This window comes from Dasypus novemcinctus, chromosome 23, assembly GCF_030445035.2.
Source record: "Dasypus novemcinctus isolate mDasNov1 chromosome 23, mDasNov1.1.hap2, whole genome shotgun sequence".
Classification (NCBI taxonomy): domain Eukaryota; kingdom Metazoa; phylum Chordata; class Mammalia; order Cingulata; family Dasypodidae; genus Dasypus; species Dasypus novemcinctus.
Window position 1 is genome coordinate 71,509,264 of NC_080695.1, and position 18,057 is coordinate 71,527,320.

The 18,057-nt window shown below is 40.4% G+C and overlaps 1 protein-coding gene across 1 annotated transcript in view; it reads right to left on the reverse strand.

The window, feature by feature from the left end:
• LOC101411420 (ATP-binding cassette sub-family A member 17-like) overlaps positions 1 to 18,057 on the reverse strand; it is a 258,746-nt gene that overhangs the window by 123,902 nt on the left and 116,787 nt on the right. The window contains exons 11-14 of the mRNA XM_071211442.1: positions 8,492 to 8,664; positions 7,491 to 7,634; positions 4,898 to 5,027; positions 2,125 to 2,279 (exon numbers count right to left, since the gene is read on the reverse strand). Of these exons, the coding sequence (XP_071067543.1) occupies positions 2,125 to 2,279; positions 4,898 to 5,027; positions 7,491 to 7,634; positions 8,492 to 8,664 (602 nt within the window). The remainder of the gene's footprint in view (positions 1 to 2,124; positions 2,280 to 4,897; positions 5,028 to 7,490; positions 7,635 to 8,491; positions 8,665 to 18,057) is intronic.

The window sequence follows — 18,057 nt, forward strand, 5'->3', positions numbered from 1 at the left end:
TATAGCTAAAATCAACTTAATAGTTAAAGACTGAAAGCTCTCTCCCTAAGACCAGAACAAGACCAGGATGTTTGCTCTCCCCACTTTTATTCAACATTGCTGTAGCCAGGACAATGTGACAAGAAAAAGAGATGAAACACATCCGGTTTGGAAGAAAGAAGTAAAATTATCTCTATTTGCACAAGACATGATCTTATATATATACAGTCTTAAAGAATACACACACACATACACAACTATTAGAGCTAATAAACATGTTCAGCGAAGTTGTAGTTCATACACTAGAAATGAACAATTCATAAATAAAATTAAGAGAACAATTTTACCTACATTAGTATAAAAAAGAATAAAATACTTAGGAATAAATTTATCCAAAGAAGTATAAGACATATACATTTAATACAGCAAAACATTGTTGAAGGCAATTAAAGACAACCTAAAACAATAGAAAGGCATCCAATGTCCATGGATGGGAAGACTTAATATTGTTAAGATGGCAATACTACCTAAAGTGATCTACAGATTGAATGCTATCCCTCTCAAAATTCCAATATCCTTTTTTGCAGAAATATGCAAGCTGACTCTAAACTCTTAAGGAAATGCAAGGACCTAGAATAGCCAAAACAATCTAGAAAAAGAACAAATTTGGATGATTCATATTTCCTAATTTCAGATTTTAGTACGAAGCTATAGTTTGGTCCTGACATATAGATTCACTGAATAAGGATGTGAAAAGATGTTGAACAATGACACAACCATAATGAGATACCACTTCACACACACTAGAATGGCCATTAAAAAAAAAGAAAAGAGGAAAGAAGGGAAGGAGGGAGGAGAGAAAGAAAGAAAGAAACAAGTGTTGGTGAGAATGTGGAGTAATTAGAACCCTCAAACATTGCTGGGGGAAATGTAAAATGGTATCGCTGCAGTTGAAAAGAGTTTGGTAGCTCCTCAAAAAGTTAAACATAGAATTACCATATGACTTGGCAATTCTCCTCCTAGATATATACCCAAGAGAACTGAAAACATATGATCACACAAAAATTTGTACATGAATGTTCATAGCAGCTCTATTCACAATAGTCACAAGTTGGTAACAATCCAAATGTCTATCAACTGACAAAAAGATAAACAAAATGTAGTAAAGTCATACAATGGAGTATGATTTGGACATAAAAAGGAGTAAAGTATATGCCACAGCACTGATGAATCTTGGAAAACATTATGCTGAGTGAAGGAAGCTGGACACAAAAGTCCATTTACTATATGATTCCATTTATATGACATATCTAGAATATGTGAACCCACAGAAACAGAAAGCAGACGGATGGTTTCCTGGGGCTGGTGGGAGGGAAGAAAGGGGAGTGACTGCTTATTGGGTAGGGGGTTTCTTTTTGGAGTGATGAAAATGTGAAATTAGGTAGTGATGATAGTTGTAGAACATTGTGAATATATTAAAAATCACTGAGCTGTACACTTTAAAGTGTAAATGTTAAAAATGGTGAACTTCATGTTGTGTGGATTTTATTGCAATAAAAACTTTTAAAGTAAAGGTACTATACATTGTTTGACTCCATCTATAAAAATATAAATATAAAAAATTATATAAAAATAGAATAGTAGCTGTGCATGGCAGCAGAAGGCTAGAGAGACTGAGAAGTGATTATTAAGGGATAGAGGATTTTTTTGGGTCTGTTTTTCGTTTATTATTATTATTGTTGTTGTTATAATGAAAGTGCCCTAATACTGACTGGAGTGATGAAAGCACAACTCTGTGATTATACTAAATACCACTAATTGTATACTTTGGATAGATTTTATGTTTTATAAGTATGTATCAATAAAACTGGTTAAAAATTTTAAAAAGAAAGTGAAATAAAGATATTTTGAAACAAAAAATTTAAATAAATACATAAAATTAAAACCTAATAGTTTCTAGAAACTCTCTTTTACTCAGGAATTTTGACCTAAATCCTACTCTCCTCCCCCTCCCCTGAACATTTAGAGACTAGTGTCCAGAAGAGGTTCCAAGACCCTCCAGCATTGAGGCAGAGCACTATAGACCATCTCACCTCCCCCAAGAATGACTCAAAGGAAGCAAGCCCCTGTCATCTACTGACTCACCTGGGCATAGAAATAAAGATGTTCTGCTACTGTTAAGTTATCAAACAAGATATCATGCTGGGGGCACCAGCCCAAGCTCTTCCGGATTTCAACCATGTCCTGAGAAATTTCATACCCATTGATATACACCTGTCCACTTGAAGGGGCGCAAAGACCTAGAACCAAGTGGAAGACAGAACCAAGTGGAAGACACGTTCTAAAAGTCACCTTCAGTCAGAGCACAATGCAGGGCAAGGCAACCCTCTAGTTTGTCTGCTTGTTCTACTTCTTTGTCACAGTCAGTCAGTAACATTCAAGAAATATGTTCTGTGCACAGCGGGGTATGCAGATGTGTGGGGAATACTAGAGCTAGATGTCATTTCTGCTTCTGAAGAGTTCCAATTTGATTAAGTGAATGAAACACACATGTGCTTGTAAAGCAAATAACTTGGATCCACGGTAAATATCATTCAGAGAAGAGTATTTGAGAACCTCACAGTTTGGAATTGAAATCCTTGAAGGCAAAGTCCATGATTTATTCATCTCTGATTCCCGATAAATGTCTGTTCAGTGAAGGAATAAATGATAGTGCTTACGGCCAAATGTATGTCAGTATAAAACTTTGCTGCCTGTCCATTTGCATATTGTTTTGGTCTTTATTCTTTTTTCCTACTCTAAGTATAGTTTTCAGATCGAAAAAGGCATGAAATGTATATAGCAATAAGGCTAGAAAAAGAAAAAGAGTTTAACAAAGAAAACAAAGGTTATACAAGTCCCATGATTAAAAGATAATTGCTGTATTTAGCCTTATGTACTCTTCATGTATATACTGACTCACACATATCTTTTTGTTTTTTCTTGTTTTATTGCACTTCGCTTTATTGTACTTCACAGAGTGCAGTTTTTACAAAATTCACACATATATTCTTAACAAAAATGGGAAAATATTAATTCTGATTTTTAACTGACTTTTTCACCTAGCAATGTATCAAGGGCATTTGTTCATAATAACAAAAATCTCCCTTATTTTTAAGGGTTTAAAATATTTCATTGTTATGAATATACTCTATTTGATCAGCCCACACTGATGGATATTTAAGTTATTTGCAACTTTTCACAAATGTGATATAACTTTACCTATTTCCCCAATTATTTATATACTAAAAATTAATAAATAGGTTTTGTAGGTCCAAAGGGGGACAAGACTTTTTTCTTTTTTAAGATTTATTTTATTTATTTCTCCCCCACCCCCACACCAGTTGTCTGTTCTCTTTCTCTATTTGCTGCATCTTCTTTGTCCGCTTCTGTTGTTGTCAGCAGCACAGGAATCTGTGTTTCTTTTGGTTGTGTCATCTTGTTGTGTCAGCTCTCCTTATGGGCGGCGCCATTCCTGGGCAGGCTGCACTTTCTTTCGCGCTGGGCGGCTCTCCTTACAGGGTGCACTCCTTGCACGTGGGGCTCCCCTATGCGGGGGACACCCCTGCATGCATCAGCACTGCACATGGGCCAGCTCCACACGGGTCAAGGGGGCCCGGGGTTTGAACCACGGACCTTCCATGTGGTAGACGGACGCCCTAACCACTGGGCAAGTCCGCTTCCCAAGACTTTTAAGGCTTTTAATATTTATGTCAAATACCTCACTGATCAGGTTATTATATCTTTCATTTTGGCTGCAGATAATAAAGCATCCATGATTGTTGGGCAGAAACAAAACAAAAGGGAATGCAAAAGGGAAAGAGTATGTGGGGTGTTTATCAGTTAACTTCCTTAAACAACACTACCGTCTGATTTGCCTTCTTGACCACCCAGCCCTGGCTGGACCACCTTAGGACAGCGAGGGCTTCACAGGCCTATTTCGGAGTAAAGGCCTTCCCTAAATGGTCAGCTCCCGGGAGCAGCAATGCCTCTACAGAGAGGACCAACCCCTAGAAACACAACTGCATACCAAGAAAATGGCAGAGCTGAGCCCCAAGTACTGACCAGAGCTTGCCCATTGTACATCTGCTTGCATTTGGTTTTTAAAGTCCTGAGACCAGAGGAGCAGCGGAAGGCATCTAAGACCATGCTTCGATATTTTGCTGCTCTTCAAATTCTTCAATGGAAAGTGCACCAACAACCTCCAAGGAGAGTAAGGCAACCTAATTTTGAGGTGCTAACAGCTTCTGAGGAGTTCAGTACTCAGTGTGCGGAGGAAGAACTGATCAGCTTTCAGAGCTTCCTGAAGGTTAGAAATACATCTCATTGGGTTTGTTGAGAGTTTACTTGTTAAGCCTTCAATAAATATATGTTTCTTGAATGAATGAATTTTCAAATTTCACAGAATATTATTTTAGCTAATGGATTGTGAAAGATTTATTTAGGCATAAAAATTATTCTAAAGGCCAAAGCATTTTAGAATAATTCACTAAGCATCATTCTAAAAGTGCCTCTGACCATGAAAGACAAATGGGCAGATTGTTTTCCTGAGAGTTAGTGATGCCTCAAGTACCGGGACGTTTTTTTTTCTGGAAAGAAACCTCCTCAGCACCAGGTACAGCTTCTCAATAGCACCTGTCATTGCTGAGAGCCTTTGGAATTAACTTCCTCAGACTTATTGAAAGAACCAAATATTTTCCTTCTCCTGGTACAGGGTAAACTGAATGACCAGAGACTTCATGGAAGGTGAACAAACTCACAAAAGATGCTTAATATTAATCTGTCAATGAAATCTAATGAGGGGAATTGGAGCCCAAACTCTAGACCTGTTAAATGGTTTTTCAGGGTGTCCTCTGAAGGGTAAACCCCACACACATACCTGTGAGCACAGCGCAGGTGGTAGTTTTTCCTGCTCCGTTATGTCCCAGAAGAACAGTGATCTGCCCCCTGTATAGATTCATTGTCAGGTCTCTGACTGCTGTGTGTTTACTCCCTCCTACGTGAAACACCTGTGAAAGAGCCAAAGGGCAGGTGATAGTGCGATGCGTACACACATGGCCTTCCTGCGGCCTTCTGACAGGCTGCGCACCTGCTACTTCCCTTTTAATTCCGTCAGTGGGAAACCAAGTGGAAACCTAAAAAGCTCCACTGCCCAGAGCTACACTGAAGAAACTGACCCCCAGTGACCCAAGGTCCCTAGGACCTGGTGGTAGGGAAACTGAACCGCAGAGGGACAGGAGCTTGCGGATGAAGAGATCACCGGGAGCATGCACAGGGAATCTTCCTCCTGCTTCTGCAGCCTTGCTCTGCATCCCCTAGCTAAGCCCACTGAGAGAGGGCACCCTAGAGCTAGGTGCTGATGTGGAGAGGGTATCCCAGACATAGATCAGCTGTCTCCAGCATTTTAAACACTACTTTTTTCCTTATGCAAATAATTCATACATAAGAGTAAAAGGAAGAAAAAAGTAAAAATCACCCATAATGCTAATGTGGAGATAACATAACATATGAATATGTACTTTCTTGACTTTTGCCCCTGTCTACTTGTCATGGGGGCATTTTGGCTGGACCTGGGGTTTGTGTTACAGATGCTATAATTGGATGGGAGGTTAGATGTTACTTATTCCCACAATTTAACTCACTGTGTTTGGAAGCAAAGTATTTCTGAAAGGAATTTAGCCAACTTCTCCTGCACTCATATCCATTTGATCTTGATTATTCTAAACCAAGTACGACAGTCCTGTTTCCTGACTTCTCAGTCTCCCTTAGAGTAGAGGTGGCCATGTGACATAATTCTTGGCAATAAAAATAAGAGGTAACCCAACTGAAGGACTTCAAGAAAGGAAAGACGGGAGAAAGTAAAGGAGGGGATGAGGCAAAAGGAAGAAAGAAAGACAAAGCTTGCCAAAAGAATGTCTCTTGTCTTTCCCCATAGATGGGATGCAACAGTCATCTTGCAACCGTGAAATGACAAGCATACAGATAAAATGAATATGATACGAATGGCCCAGGAAAAATGAAACATAAAATCAGAAAGAACTGTCATCTGGGATGGCTTTGTTGCACAACCAAAAATCATGCCAGCACCATCTCTCTGCAGACTAAGTGAAAAAAGAAAACAAAATCCCTCCTTATTTAAGCCGTAGTAAACTGGGTGAAGATTCGAACATTCCTAACTAGTATGGTAATAAATGGAGAAGTGGACCTATAACCCACTTCATGAATACCCTGGGCTAGGATACGATCCACCTCATTCCAAAGCGGAAGCAACACGAAGTGTTGGGCTGGGACCTCAAGCAGTAAACTGCCGTAGTAGCATCAGCCATTTCCCTAGGTTCCTCACGCCGTAACCTGCAAGATGTTCACATAAGCCCAGGCATACAGTTTATAACCAGACATGCCTGATGGGAGCCCTTAGATAATGGACCCAAAATATCTCTCCTTAGCCCAGGGCTATGCATGTAATACTCAGCAAACACTGGTGAGAGAAATGAATGTCCCTACTTTTACATTTGGAAGCTAATGATGAAATCTAGATTACAATTTTACTTGGCTATATAAAAAATGCTACTGGATAAAAGCCAACCACAGCTGAACTTCAGTGTCTTACCTCAATGGGGTGTGACTTTTTTCTTTTAACATTTATATGGATATATACTTATATATATTTATTAGAGAAGCTGTACTTTTACAGAAAAACCATGGAGAAAATACAGGGTCCCCATATACCACCCTCCCCCTGCCATTATTAACATCTTGCATTAGTGTGGTACATTTGTTAAAACTGATAAAAGAATGTTATTATAATTGTACTATCAACTAACTAACTAAAGTCCATGGTTTACATTACAGTTCACTGTGTTGTACAGCCCTCTGATCTTTTTATAAATATTTTATTCTAGTAACATATACATAACCTAAAATTTCCCCTTTAGTCACATTCAAATACACAATTTAGTGTTGTTAATGACACTCACAATGTTGTGCTACCATCACTGCCACCTATGACCAAAACTTTCCCACACCCCAAACAGAAATTGTGTACAATTTAAGCCTTAACTCCCAATTCCTTACCCCCACCGGGCCTCTAGTAACGGGTCCTGGTTTCTGACTTTCTGGTGATTTTTTTTCTTTTTTCCTTAAGCAATTTTATTAAGATATAGTCACATACCATACAATCTATCCAAAGTATACAATCAATGGCTTTTAGTATGAACACAGTTCAATGGGGTGTTTTGTATGTGAAGGAGACCATTCTCCAAAGAGAGATCATCTAGACCTATACCCACTCATTTAACTTTATAATAGGATAAGCGACATTTTAAGTTATATTCCTAATTTCAAGGATAGCATTACAGAGGGGAGTTAAAATTCTCTATCCCAAACAGTTCCCTGGAACCACTGTCAGAATAAGACAACAGCCTGTGTGGACTGTTCCTCAAGAATGTGGACAGGGATTTGTAAGGTGATACCTTGTATAGATGGTGGATTTCGACTCCTTTCATTAAATCAGTAGGCTCATTCTGAATGAACTTGCTTTTCAGAGGTTCTTCAGGATGCCCCATTTCCAATGTTGGGGAGATAAGAGTTCTAGGTTCTCTATGCCAGTAGGAGGGCTAGAGAGGAAGTCAATGTATACATTAAAAAGTTTGTGTGAACTCTCTTTTTCTGGAAAATAAATATTTTCGTATATTAACTTTTTTTCTTTTTTCCCCCCAGTTTACTTGTATCAAACATCTAATGGTGTCTGGAGAAGTTAAGGAACTTTCTCATGGACCCACCCCTAATAAACTGTCTTTCAGCCTCTACCCCATGGCCTAGACAGTGCAGCTACAAAGCATGCCTAGTAAGCTGGGGAAGACACGTGTGGGTTATCAGCCTCTCCGAAGGCTTAAGCCTGGAGAAACATTTGCATTAACAACCATCCCCTTTCTGCACATTCGAAGAAGAGACCTGAGAAGGGCGAGCATGGCGTCCTTTGCAGAGATCCTAAGGGAACACTTGTGCAACGCAGGTAAGACAGGTCACGTCTGGAAGGGTTTGACTTTGTAAGGAAAATATATAGTCATCATAGGAGACAAGTGATTCTGAGAGTTTCAAGGGCTTATGAATAGAAGTTTGCCCCTACCAGCACCCTGGTGTCATAGTGGTCTCCAATGTCAGGGCCATTCCAAGAGTGCAGCTCAACGAGGAAAGAAACGGTGTAGTTCTGGGCTCTGGGTATTTGTGAGACATCCAGAGGTTCTCGTAGAGGGACTCTGTGTGGGGCTGATTCTTGCCCCCCTCCACTGCATCAGTAGGTGGGGCAAGAGTCAGAGAAACAGACTTACTGTGAATTATACCCATTGGCAATCACAAGCTACTGGGTTTTGGGTGAACCCCAGTTAAAGATTTCCTAATGTTTGAGGAATATTGATGACAAATAATAAAAAGACTAAGGCCAATCTAAGAAAACAGCAGCAGCAGAACTCACCATGACAAAGAAGTACCAAGGCTTGGATGCATTGTGCTCCCCCAGGGAGATGGACTCCACATACCAGGTCACTAAACCATATAAGAAAGAGTCAAGCAACAGCATGAGCAGCACCTGAGTGAAGTTAAAATCGCCATTTAGACTGCCTATATTGTGCCACTGAATGCCTGCACCTGTAACAAAGGAAGAAAACCAGTTACTAAGCTTGCCTGCTGAAGAAGACAAGAATTACCACAACTTTTGAATCAAAAAGTGGGGGCCAAGCCAAAATCAAAATTGGATTATTTATGTCCAGGGCATTCTGGGACAAGCACTAGGCACAGAAAAGGAGACCAGAGTTGTTAGTCTCTCTCCCAGGGTAGCATTTTTATTATTTCCAAAAGATTGTATTACCTTCATTGGCACCAAGAAGCCAGAAACTCAGTGATCTAAAGCACGTCTCTGAGCTTTTGCACATGCTGCCTGGAACACCCTTCCCACTCCTCCCCCAGCTTCTTTGCATGGCTCACTCTTACTTCAAAGATGAGCACAGATATCCCCTTACCAAGAAGCATCCCCACTTTCTTTGTCTGAGTTAGGCATTCAGCCCATGTGCATCCAGGGCACCTTGTGCTGATCATGTAATTTTGTGCATTGTCTTGTCAATACATTCATTTATTACTGTCCCCAGGGTGTGGTCACTGGGGCCAGGGACTATGGCTTTGATATCAATTTCTTCAACATCTGGCATAGGGCCTAGTAAACAGCAGATGTTCGATATATGCTTACTCCATGAAGAAAGCAAAGTGGTAAGGAAGGGTTTTGGACCAGTTCTTGAGTATATATGGAGATATGTATCCTAAGTGATGCCAAAGTGTCTGATCTGAATAAAAGTTGACCAAGCTTTTCATTTCAAACATTCAAGATACTATATATCTGCAGCTACCATGGCAGGATCTAGGAGGTGGAAATGAGCAGAGCTACAGGACAGATCCAAGCACCATGAGTGGACACAGGCTAAGTCAGTGTTCCTCAGACTTCAACATGTTTATGAATCGTCTGGGGATTTGTTAAGAATAAAAATTCTGATTATGTCTGGGTGGAGCTTGGATTCTGCATTTCTTTTTCTCTTTGAATATATTTTTTATTTATTTTTAAAAGATACATAGATCACACAAAAGATTCTGTGTTTCTAACAAGCTCTCTGGTGAGGCTGATGCTGCTGGTCCAGGGAACACACAGAGAAGAGCAAGGGGCAAGAGGCCTAAAGGTCCTTCCAGCAATGAGGTTCCACAACGTGCACCTGTTTTGTGCCAACCAAAGAGCTTTGCCTTGTACTCTACCTGCTACAAATAGGGGTAAAAACAGATCTCATACATATCAGGATGGATTCCAAAGCTGCTGAAACATTAAGTAAACTGATTTCATGAAAACCAGGTATACTTTCATTCAATACAAAGTCTGCAGCATCCAAATGGAAGAAACAAACAAAGCTCCATTCCCACATCAGTAAACTTATGATTGCCAGGTAACCTTTTTTTTTCCCAATGTGACATATACACATAGGAAAGTTACAATGTATACTAAGTTTAATAGCAAGAAGAAAATACCCGTGTAAAACCACCACCTAAGTAAATTACACCAGAAGCCCCAAATGTGCACACCCCCATTATACCATCCTTATGTTTATAAAATCATGTTCTTGTAGGTAACATATAGTTGGGCATAGACTTTTTACCCAATCTGACACTCTTTTTAATTAGCATATTTAGATCATTCACATTTAATGTGATTATTGTTTTGATTACAGCATACCATCTCGCTACCTCTTTTCTATTTCTTCCAACCTGTTTTGTTTTTTTCCCCTCATTTCCCCCTTTTTTGTTAACTGAGCATTTTTATGAACCATTTTATCTCCACTATTGACTTACACCTCTTTTTAAAAACTTTAGTGTTGCTCTAGAGTTTACAATACACATGTTTAGTCAGAATTCATCTTCAAATAATATTACATGGCTTTGCATTAGTGTAAGGACCTTACAACAGTATATACCCAATTACCCTCTTCTGTCCTTTGTGCTACTGTTGTTGAACATTTTATTTAAGTTGTTACACATAATACATTGCTACAAAATTTGTTTTAGACAGTTATCTTTTAGCACAAATAAAAATTAAAAAACAAATTTTATTTTTCATTTTCGGTGCTTTTGTGTAGAGCCACATTTCTGTCTGGAACGATATTCCTTCTGCCTGAAGAACTTGCCCTAACATTTCTTGAAGGCCTGCTTGTACTGAATTTTCTGTTTTTGTTTATTTGAGAGAGTCTTCATTTCTATTTTTGACAGGTATTTTTGCTGGGTATAGAACTCGAGGCTGACAGGTTTGTTTTTTTTCTTTCAGCACTTTAAAGATGTACGTCATTATCTTCTACCTTGCGTGAGTTCTCACAAGAAGTCACTTATAATTCTTATCTTTGTTCCTTTGATAGTAATATGTTTTTTTTTTCCTTCTGGCTCCCTTTAGGATTTTCTTTATGTATTCCCCACCCACCTGAGATGGCTCCCTCATTAGCTTGCTCATTGTTTTTCCTGTTGTTTTTGCTTGTTGTTTGTGCTCATTGTATGCTCACTGTTTTTGCTTGTCATCTGCTTCTTTTTTTGTCTTCTTTAGGAGCACCGGGAACTGAACCTGGTGGGAGGTGGCGCTCAACTGCTTGGGCCATATCAACTCCCCTGTATTATTTTTTTTTATATAATAAACTTTCTTTCCAAAGAAGTTTTAGATTATAGAAAAGTTAGGGAAAACGGACTTTGGCCCAGTGGTTAGGGCGTCCGTCTACCATATGGGAGGTCCGCGGTTCAAACCCCGGGCCTCCTTGACCCGTGTGGAGCTGGCCATGCGCAGTGCTGATGCGAGCAAGGAGTGCCGTGCCACGCAAGGGTGTCCCCTGCGTGGGGGAGCCCCCACGCGCAAGGAGTGCGCCCGTGAGGAAAGTCGCCCAGCGTGAAAAGAAAGTGCAGCCTGCCCAGGAATGGCGCCACCCATACTTCCTGTGCCGCTGACGACAACAGAAGCGGACAAAGAAACAAAAGCAGACACAGAAACAAGATGCAGCAAATAGACACCAAGAACAGACAACCAGGGGAGGGGGGGGAAATTAAATAAATAAATAAATCTTTAAAAAAAAAAAAAAAGAAAAGTTATATGGGGAAGCAGACTTGGCTCAGTGGTTAGGGCGTCCGTCTACCACATGGCAGGTCCGTGCTTCAAACCCCGGGCCTCCTTGACCCATGGAGCTGGCCCATGCGCAGTGCTGATGCGAACAAGGAGTGCCGTCCCACGCAGGGGTGTCCCCCGTGTAGGGGAGCCCAATGCGCAAGAAGTGCACCCCATAAGGAGAGCCACCCAGCGTGAAAGAAAGTGCAGCCTGTCCAAGAAACGCGCTGCACACACAGAGAGCTGACACAACAAGAAGACACAACAAAAAAACCCACACAGATTCCCGTGCCGCTGACAACAACAGAAGTGGACAAAGAAGAACACACAGCAAATAGACTCAGAGAACAGACAACTGGGGTGGGGGGTGGGAAGGGGAGAGAAATAAATAAAATAAATAAATATTTTTTTAAAAGTTATATGAAAAGTATGAGAGATTCTTATATACCCCCATCCTCTCCCTCTCTCACATCTTCCCTCATTAATAACATCTTTAAATTGTGTGGTACATTTGTTACAATTTGATGAATAAATACTGAAGCATTGCTACTAACCAAGGTATAATAGATTATCCAATTTTAATATGTAGTTTCCTGGTTATTAATGATGTCAGGCATATTATAGTATGTTTATTGGCTATTTGGATAGTCTTCATGAAGTGCCTATTCAAGGTTTTTTTGTGCATTTTTCCATGCAAAGTGTCTTTTCAAAAATATGATTTGCATGAGGTTTTAAAATTTTTAAAATTGCAGCAACATATACAACACAAAATTTCCTATTTAAGTTTCATGGGTACAATTCAGTGATATTAATTATATTCACAATATTGTACAACTATCACCACCAGCTATTACCAAAACTTTTTCATCTCCCAAACAGAAAACTTTGTATCCATTAAGTAATAACTCCCTGTAGTAGTTCAATATTGTTTATGAATTCTAAAAATAGATACTGGATTATGTTTGTAAACTGGTCTGTTCTTCTGGACGTATTATATTGTATTAGATTTGGAGGTTTCACTTTTACTTGATTAAATTAAGATTGGGGCTTTTGATTTGGCCACATCAGTAGGACATTGAGTCCCCACCCCCTTGGTGGGCAGACACTCACAGAGAAAACGACAAGGCAGAGGAGAGTTGGAATTTTGATGCTGGAGCCCTGGGAAGTAAATACACAGGGAAGCAGATACATGAGGAAAGAGAGAAGGCTCCATTAAATACCGCGGAGGCCCCGGGAACAGAATGAGCCTGATAGCCTGCAGCTGACATTATGAAGAGAGCAGAGCAGTTGAGCCCAGAGAGAAATGAGCTCTGGCAGAGAGATGAGACTTATCCCAGCCTACAGCTGATACTGGAAGAAGCTGGGACCACGGAGCCTTAAGAGGAAGAGGAAGACTAAACCCTCACAAACACTGCCCGCCAACTTGCTCAACATGTGGCAAATGACTTTGGTTCAGAAAGTACCTCTTATGGTACCTTGAGTTGGGACTCTTTAGAGCCTGGTAGCTGTAAGCTTCTACCTCAAATAAATTTGTCTGCCTAATACACTCTCCATTTTGATCCTCCAGCCCCTTGTAACTGATAATCTACTTTCTTTCTCTATGAATTTATCTAGTCTAGGTTTTTCATATACATGGACTCATACATTATTTTGCCTTTTGTGTCAGGCTTATTTTAGCATAATGGTTTCAAGGTTCATCCCTGCTGTAGCATGTATCAGAACAACATTCCCATTTAGGCTGAAAAACATTCCATTTATCTATATACCGCCTTTTAATATATATCCGTTCATCTGTTAATAGACACTTGGGTTGCTTCCATCTTTTTGGCTATTATGAATAATGCTGCTGTGAACATTGGCATACAAATAACTGTTTGAGTCCCTGTTTTCAATTCTTTTGGTTATATACCTAGAATTAGAACTGCCAGGTCATATGGCAATTCTATGTTAAACTTTTTGAGGAGCCACCAATAAGGTGGCTACATCATTCTACATTCCCACCAACAATGCACCAGAGTTCTAATTTCTCCACATCCTCACCAATAATCATTATTTTCTGCTTTTAAATAATGGCCATTTTGACCTTTTGAAATTCTTTTATGAATCTCAAAAAGGAAAAGATGATGTTTTTAAACTAATCCATTCCTGTGGGTGTGGGGCTCTTTGGATTGGACTATGTCAGTAAGGCCTGACACAGATTGGGGTTACACCCACTTGCCGAGCCTCATATAAACAGAGGCACAGAGGAAGGGACATACAGGGAAAGGGGGCACTGCCATTTTGACCTAGCCATATGAAAGAGAGGCCCTCCAGCTGCAGAAAGATGAGAAGCCCTGAGAGGCTGAGAGAGGTCCTGGTGTCTGGAATCAACAGAGCACAGAGGCATGGAAAGAGGCCCCTGATGAGGGGCTGGGCCCAAGGAGGACCTGAAGGCCAAGGAGATCAACCCTGCCATGTGCCTGATTGCCACATGCAAGACACCAGATCACCAGCAGCTGACTTTGGTGAGGAAGCATTTCTGATGGTGCTTTGATTTGAACATTCCATAGCCTTAGAACTGTAAGGTTTTACTACAAATAAAATCCCCATTATAAAAGCCAACTCATTTCTGGAACTTTGCATCACCAGTCCTTTAGCAAATTATGATAGCCATCCTTGTGGTGTGAAAAGGTATCTCATGGTGATTTTGATTTGCATTTTCATAATAACTAATGAGGTTGCATATGCTTATTGGCCATTTGTGTATCCACTTTGAAAAAAATCTATTCGAGTTCTTTGCCCATTTTTTAGTTGGGCTGTTTGTCTTCTTATATTGTAAAAGTTCTTTATGTATTCCTCCAGAAAGGATTTACATTTGCTTCTGCCACATACCTGAGTAGTGCCTCTATCATTCCAGTAGCACTTTACATCAATTCACTGCTTGAGGTTACCTGAACCACTCACCAATGTGACCCTAGACTGCAAATCCATCTAAGAACTAGATTGTAATAATTTCTCAGTAACAAATTGTTTTTCTTCCATGATATGGTCAGCACTACAGCAACCTTCCCTGAGGTCCTCTGGGTTATGATGAGTTGGTATGATGTACATGTAGAGGTACTTCGCTGATTCTCTTTAAGAAAGTTGTTGCCTCTACTGGTAGAAGTACTATGTCAAAGGGTTTTCAGCTGTCAGTCTCTTCAGGGTTGTCTCAGCTGCCTAGCCCAGGCCTGCCCTTTCTGGGGTGCCCTAAATCCAGTGACTGAAGGAGGCAGAGGTATAAAGGCCCGATTTAGCCCAGTGAGGACATTAGGATGGGCCATTACAATTCCATAGCTACCCAAGGCTATCAGGACAATAATGCAGCTGACTTCTCCCTCTGCCTGATCTTGCTTCCTTTCCTTCTCTTATACCAGTGTTGATCCCAGGGGCACTTCCTAATAAACATCCTAAACATGAAACTCTATCTCAGAGTTTGTGAGTCTATGTCACAAAAAATCTAACTTGTGACTGTCAGATTTATTTCTGGGTCACCTTTATCCCAAAGATACAGCCTCTAGGGCCCAGATTAACGTGGGGGAGGGTCTCCTATTATGCTCTCCTTCTTTGCAGAGCCCTGGGCCTTGCTATCTAACTCCCTTGCTTTGCGGATCCACCAAAACAGCAGCCCGGTTTTCCTGTTTAGTAAATTACCTATGGGGAAAGGTGGCTTTGGTGCTCTATTTACCTCCTTAGGTCACCAATTTCCCTAAGGTTTTGGCTTGGTGGTTCTTTCCTTTCTTATATTTGTTCTTTTATGCTCTTAAGGGATAAAAGCTGCATCCTTTATTTTTGGTTATTTTGAACAGGAGAGAGGAGATGAATAATTTAGATACCATTATTGGGAACGGAAGACCATGAAACATTCCTTGTAACAACCCCTGCAAAAGCATTCCCAGTTCATCCCTTTCTGTGGAGGCTTGCCTAGGGCACTTACCTGCTAGAAAGCCAAGGGGTCCTATTCATTCATTCATTCATTTATTCACTGCACAAATACCTACTGGGTGCCTACATTTTACCAGTCATGAGTCCAGGGCTACAGAGTGGTGAACAAAATGGACAACGTCCTGCTTTCACAGTTCACTGTCATCAGAGGGCAAAGCCTCTTCCCCACCATTTTGCTTTCTATGAAGAGAGAGTTTCTCAAAACCTACTCAACTCTTATCCCAAAGCTTACTCTCCCTACAGGAGTTAATACCTGGTTGGTGAGCAAGAGCCATTTGTCCACTTTTGTCAGCAGGGTCTAACCAACTTGACAAAAGGCCTAAACCAGGGGTGGGGTGAAATTTCAATTCCTCCTTCTTCCCTTCCCACTCTAGAACAGTGACAGGCAGCTAAATGGTTAAGTGTGTCTGGTCTGCCAGATCAAACCTTTTCTTAGATGGATTGTTTCAAGGTGCAGACTGGAAGGCAAGAAGTCAGCCAGTCCACTTGGCTCTCACATTAAGCTTTGTCATCCAAATTCATCTTCATTAGTTATGAAAAATTATTCTGGTGTTCTTATGGTGACTCCTTTTTTCTATTTTTCAATTGATTCAGAAATTAAGCAGAGAAAAAGGGGCACCACTTATTCGGTTTCTTCAATTTAAAGGCAGTTTAGTTAATAATAATTAATAAACAAATCAATAAATGAGAGCCTTAAGTGACAAACCCAGCTGCTCCACAAATATGCATGTCCTGATTTTAAGAAGAGACCAAAAATTTCTTGCCATACAATGACCCCATTAACCCCAACCCAGACCTCTGAGACATTTTATATAAGTGATCTTTGCATGAGATTAGAACTGAAAACTTTGCAGTATCTTTATTGAAAAATTTACAGAGGAATTTTATCAGTTCATTCATTGTTTTTAAGTCCTGCAATCTGAATTGGGCAGATAGGTCAGATGAACAGAAAAACACAATTCAGAAGAGGTATGAGAATTCTAAATAAGAAACACTATCCTTGGATTTCCAACATTTCATCAATTATATCCTTAGAGATTTCTGTTTGAGATCATATGCATCTACATTTCCTTCAACTATAAAAAGCTATACATTTGTGATCCATTCTATGCCTTTCAAGAAAGAATACTGATTGTAAGCTCAACAAGGTCAGTGTGCTTCCAAACCAAGAGAATCTTAGTGTGGGAAGAAATCTAAAAGGGGTCATTCAACCCAACCTCTCACCTAATTTCCCTTCATTTTAAACAAGTAAGTCCCAGAAAGTACCCATATTCATTCACCAATATATAAGGAATCAGATATATCCTTTTGTATTAGTTAGCCAAAGGGGTGTTGATGCAAAACCCCAGAAATTGGTTGGTTTTTATATAGAGTATTTATTTGGGTAGGAGCTTACAGATACCGGGCCATAAAGCATAAACTACTTCCCTCACGGAAGTCTGTTTTTACGTGTTGGAGCAAGATGGCTGCCAACATCTGCAAGGGTTCAGGCATTCTGGGTTGCTCCGGGCTCAGCTCCTCTGTTTACTCCACAAGGGCAACTGTAGACTATGAGGCTCTCCAGGCTTTGCCTCTCTCCACAAGATCAGCTGTAAACTATCAGGCGAATGGCTGTTTTTCTCCCTAGGGCTCCAGCTTCAGCATCAAACTCCAACATTAAAAGCTCCCAACTCTGTTCTTTACCATGCCTTTTTCTTTTTTTGCATCATCTTGCTGTGTCAGCTCTCTATGTGTGCGGTGCCACTCCTGGGCAGGCTGCACTTTTTTCACACTGGGTGGCTCTCCTTATGGGGTGCACTCCTCGCGCGTGGGGCTCCCCTACACGGGGGACACCCCTGCTTGGCAAGGCACTCGTGTGCATCAGCACTGCACGTGGGCCAGCTCCACACAGGTCAAGGAGGCCCAGGATTTAAACTGTGGACCTCTCATGTGGTAGACAGACATCCTAACCACTGGGCCAAGTCCGCTTCCTGCCATGCCTTTTATCTGTGAGTCCCCACCCACCAAGGGGTAGGATCGCAATGCCCTAATCATAACTCAATCATGCCCAGGTACAGATCAGATTACAAGCATAATCCAATATCTGTTTTTGGAATTTACAACCATATCAAACTGCTACACCTTTTAAATCTATTTTTCCAATCAGAATTTGTGAATTGTGACTTCATTGCTTTGTTAAAGAAAACCACTCACTTTCAATAAATTCTGGTCAAGCCAGCATCCTTTATTAAATTTTAAGTAGCCTTAAATTAATCCCAATACCTATTTTGGGTCACCCAAAATTAACAACAAAAATCACTGGTAGGTGATACTTCTAACCAGGTCATAGGGGGTTATCCCAACTGGGGCAAAGACACCCCAACTTAGATCTAACCTATAACTCCTATTCCTGTTATCTGCTGTTAAAC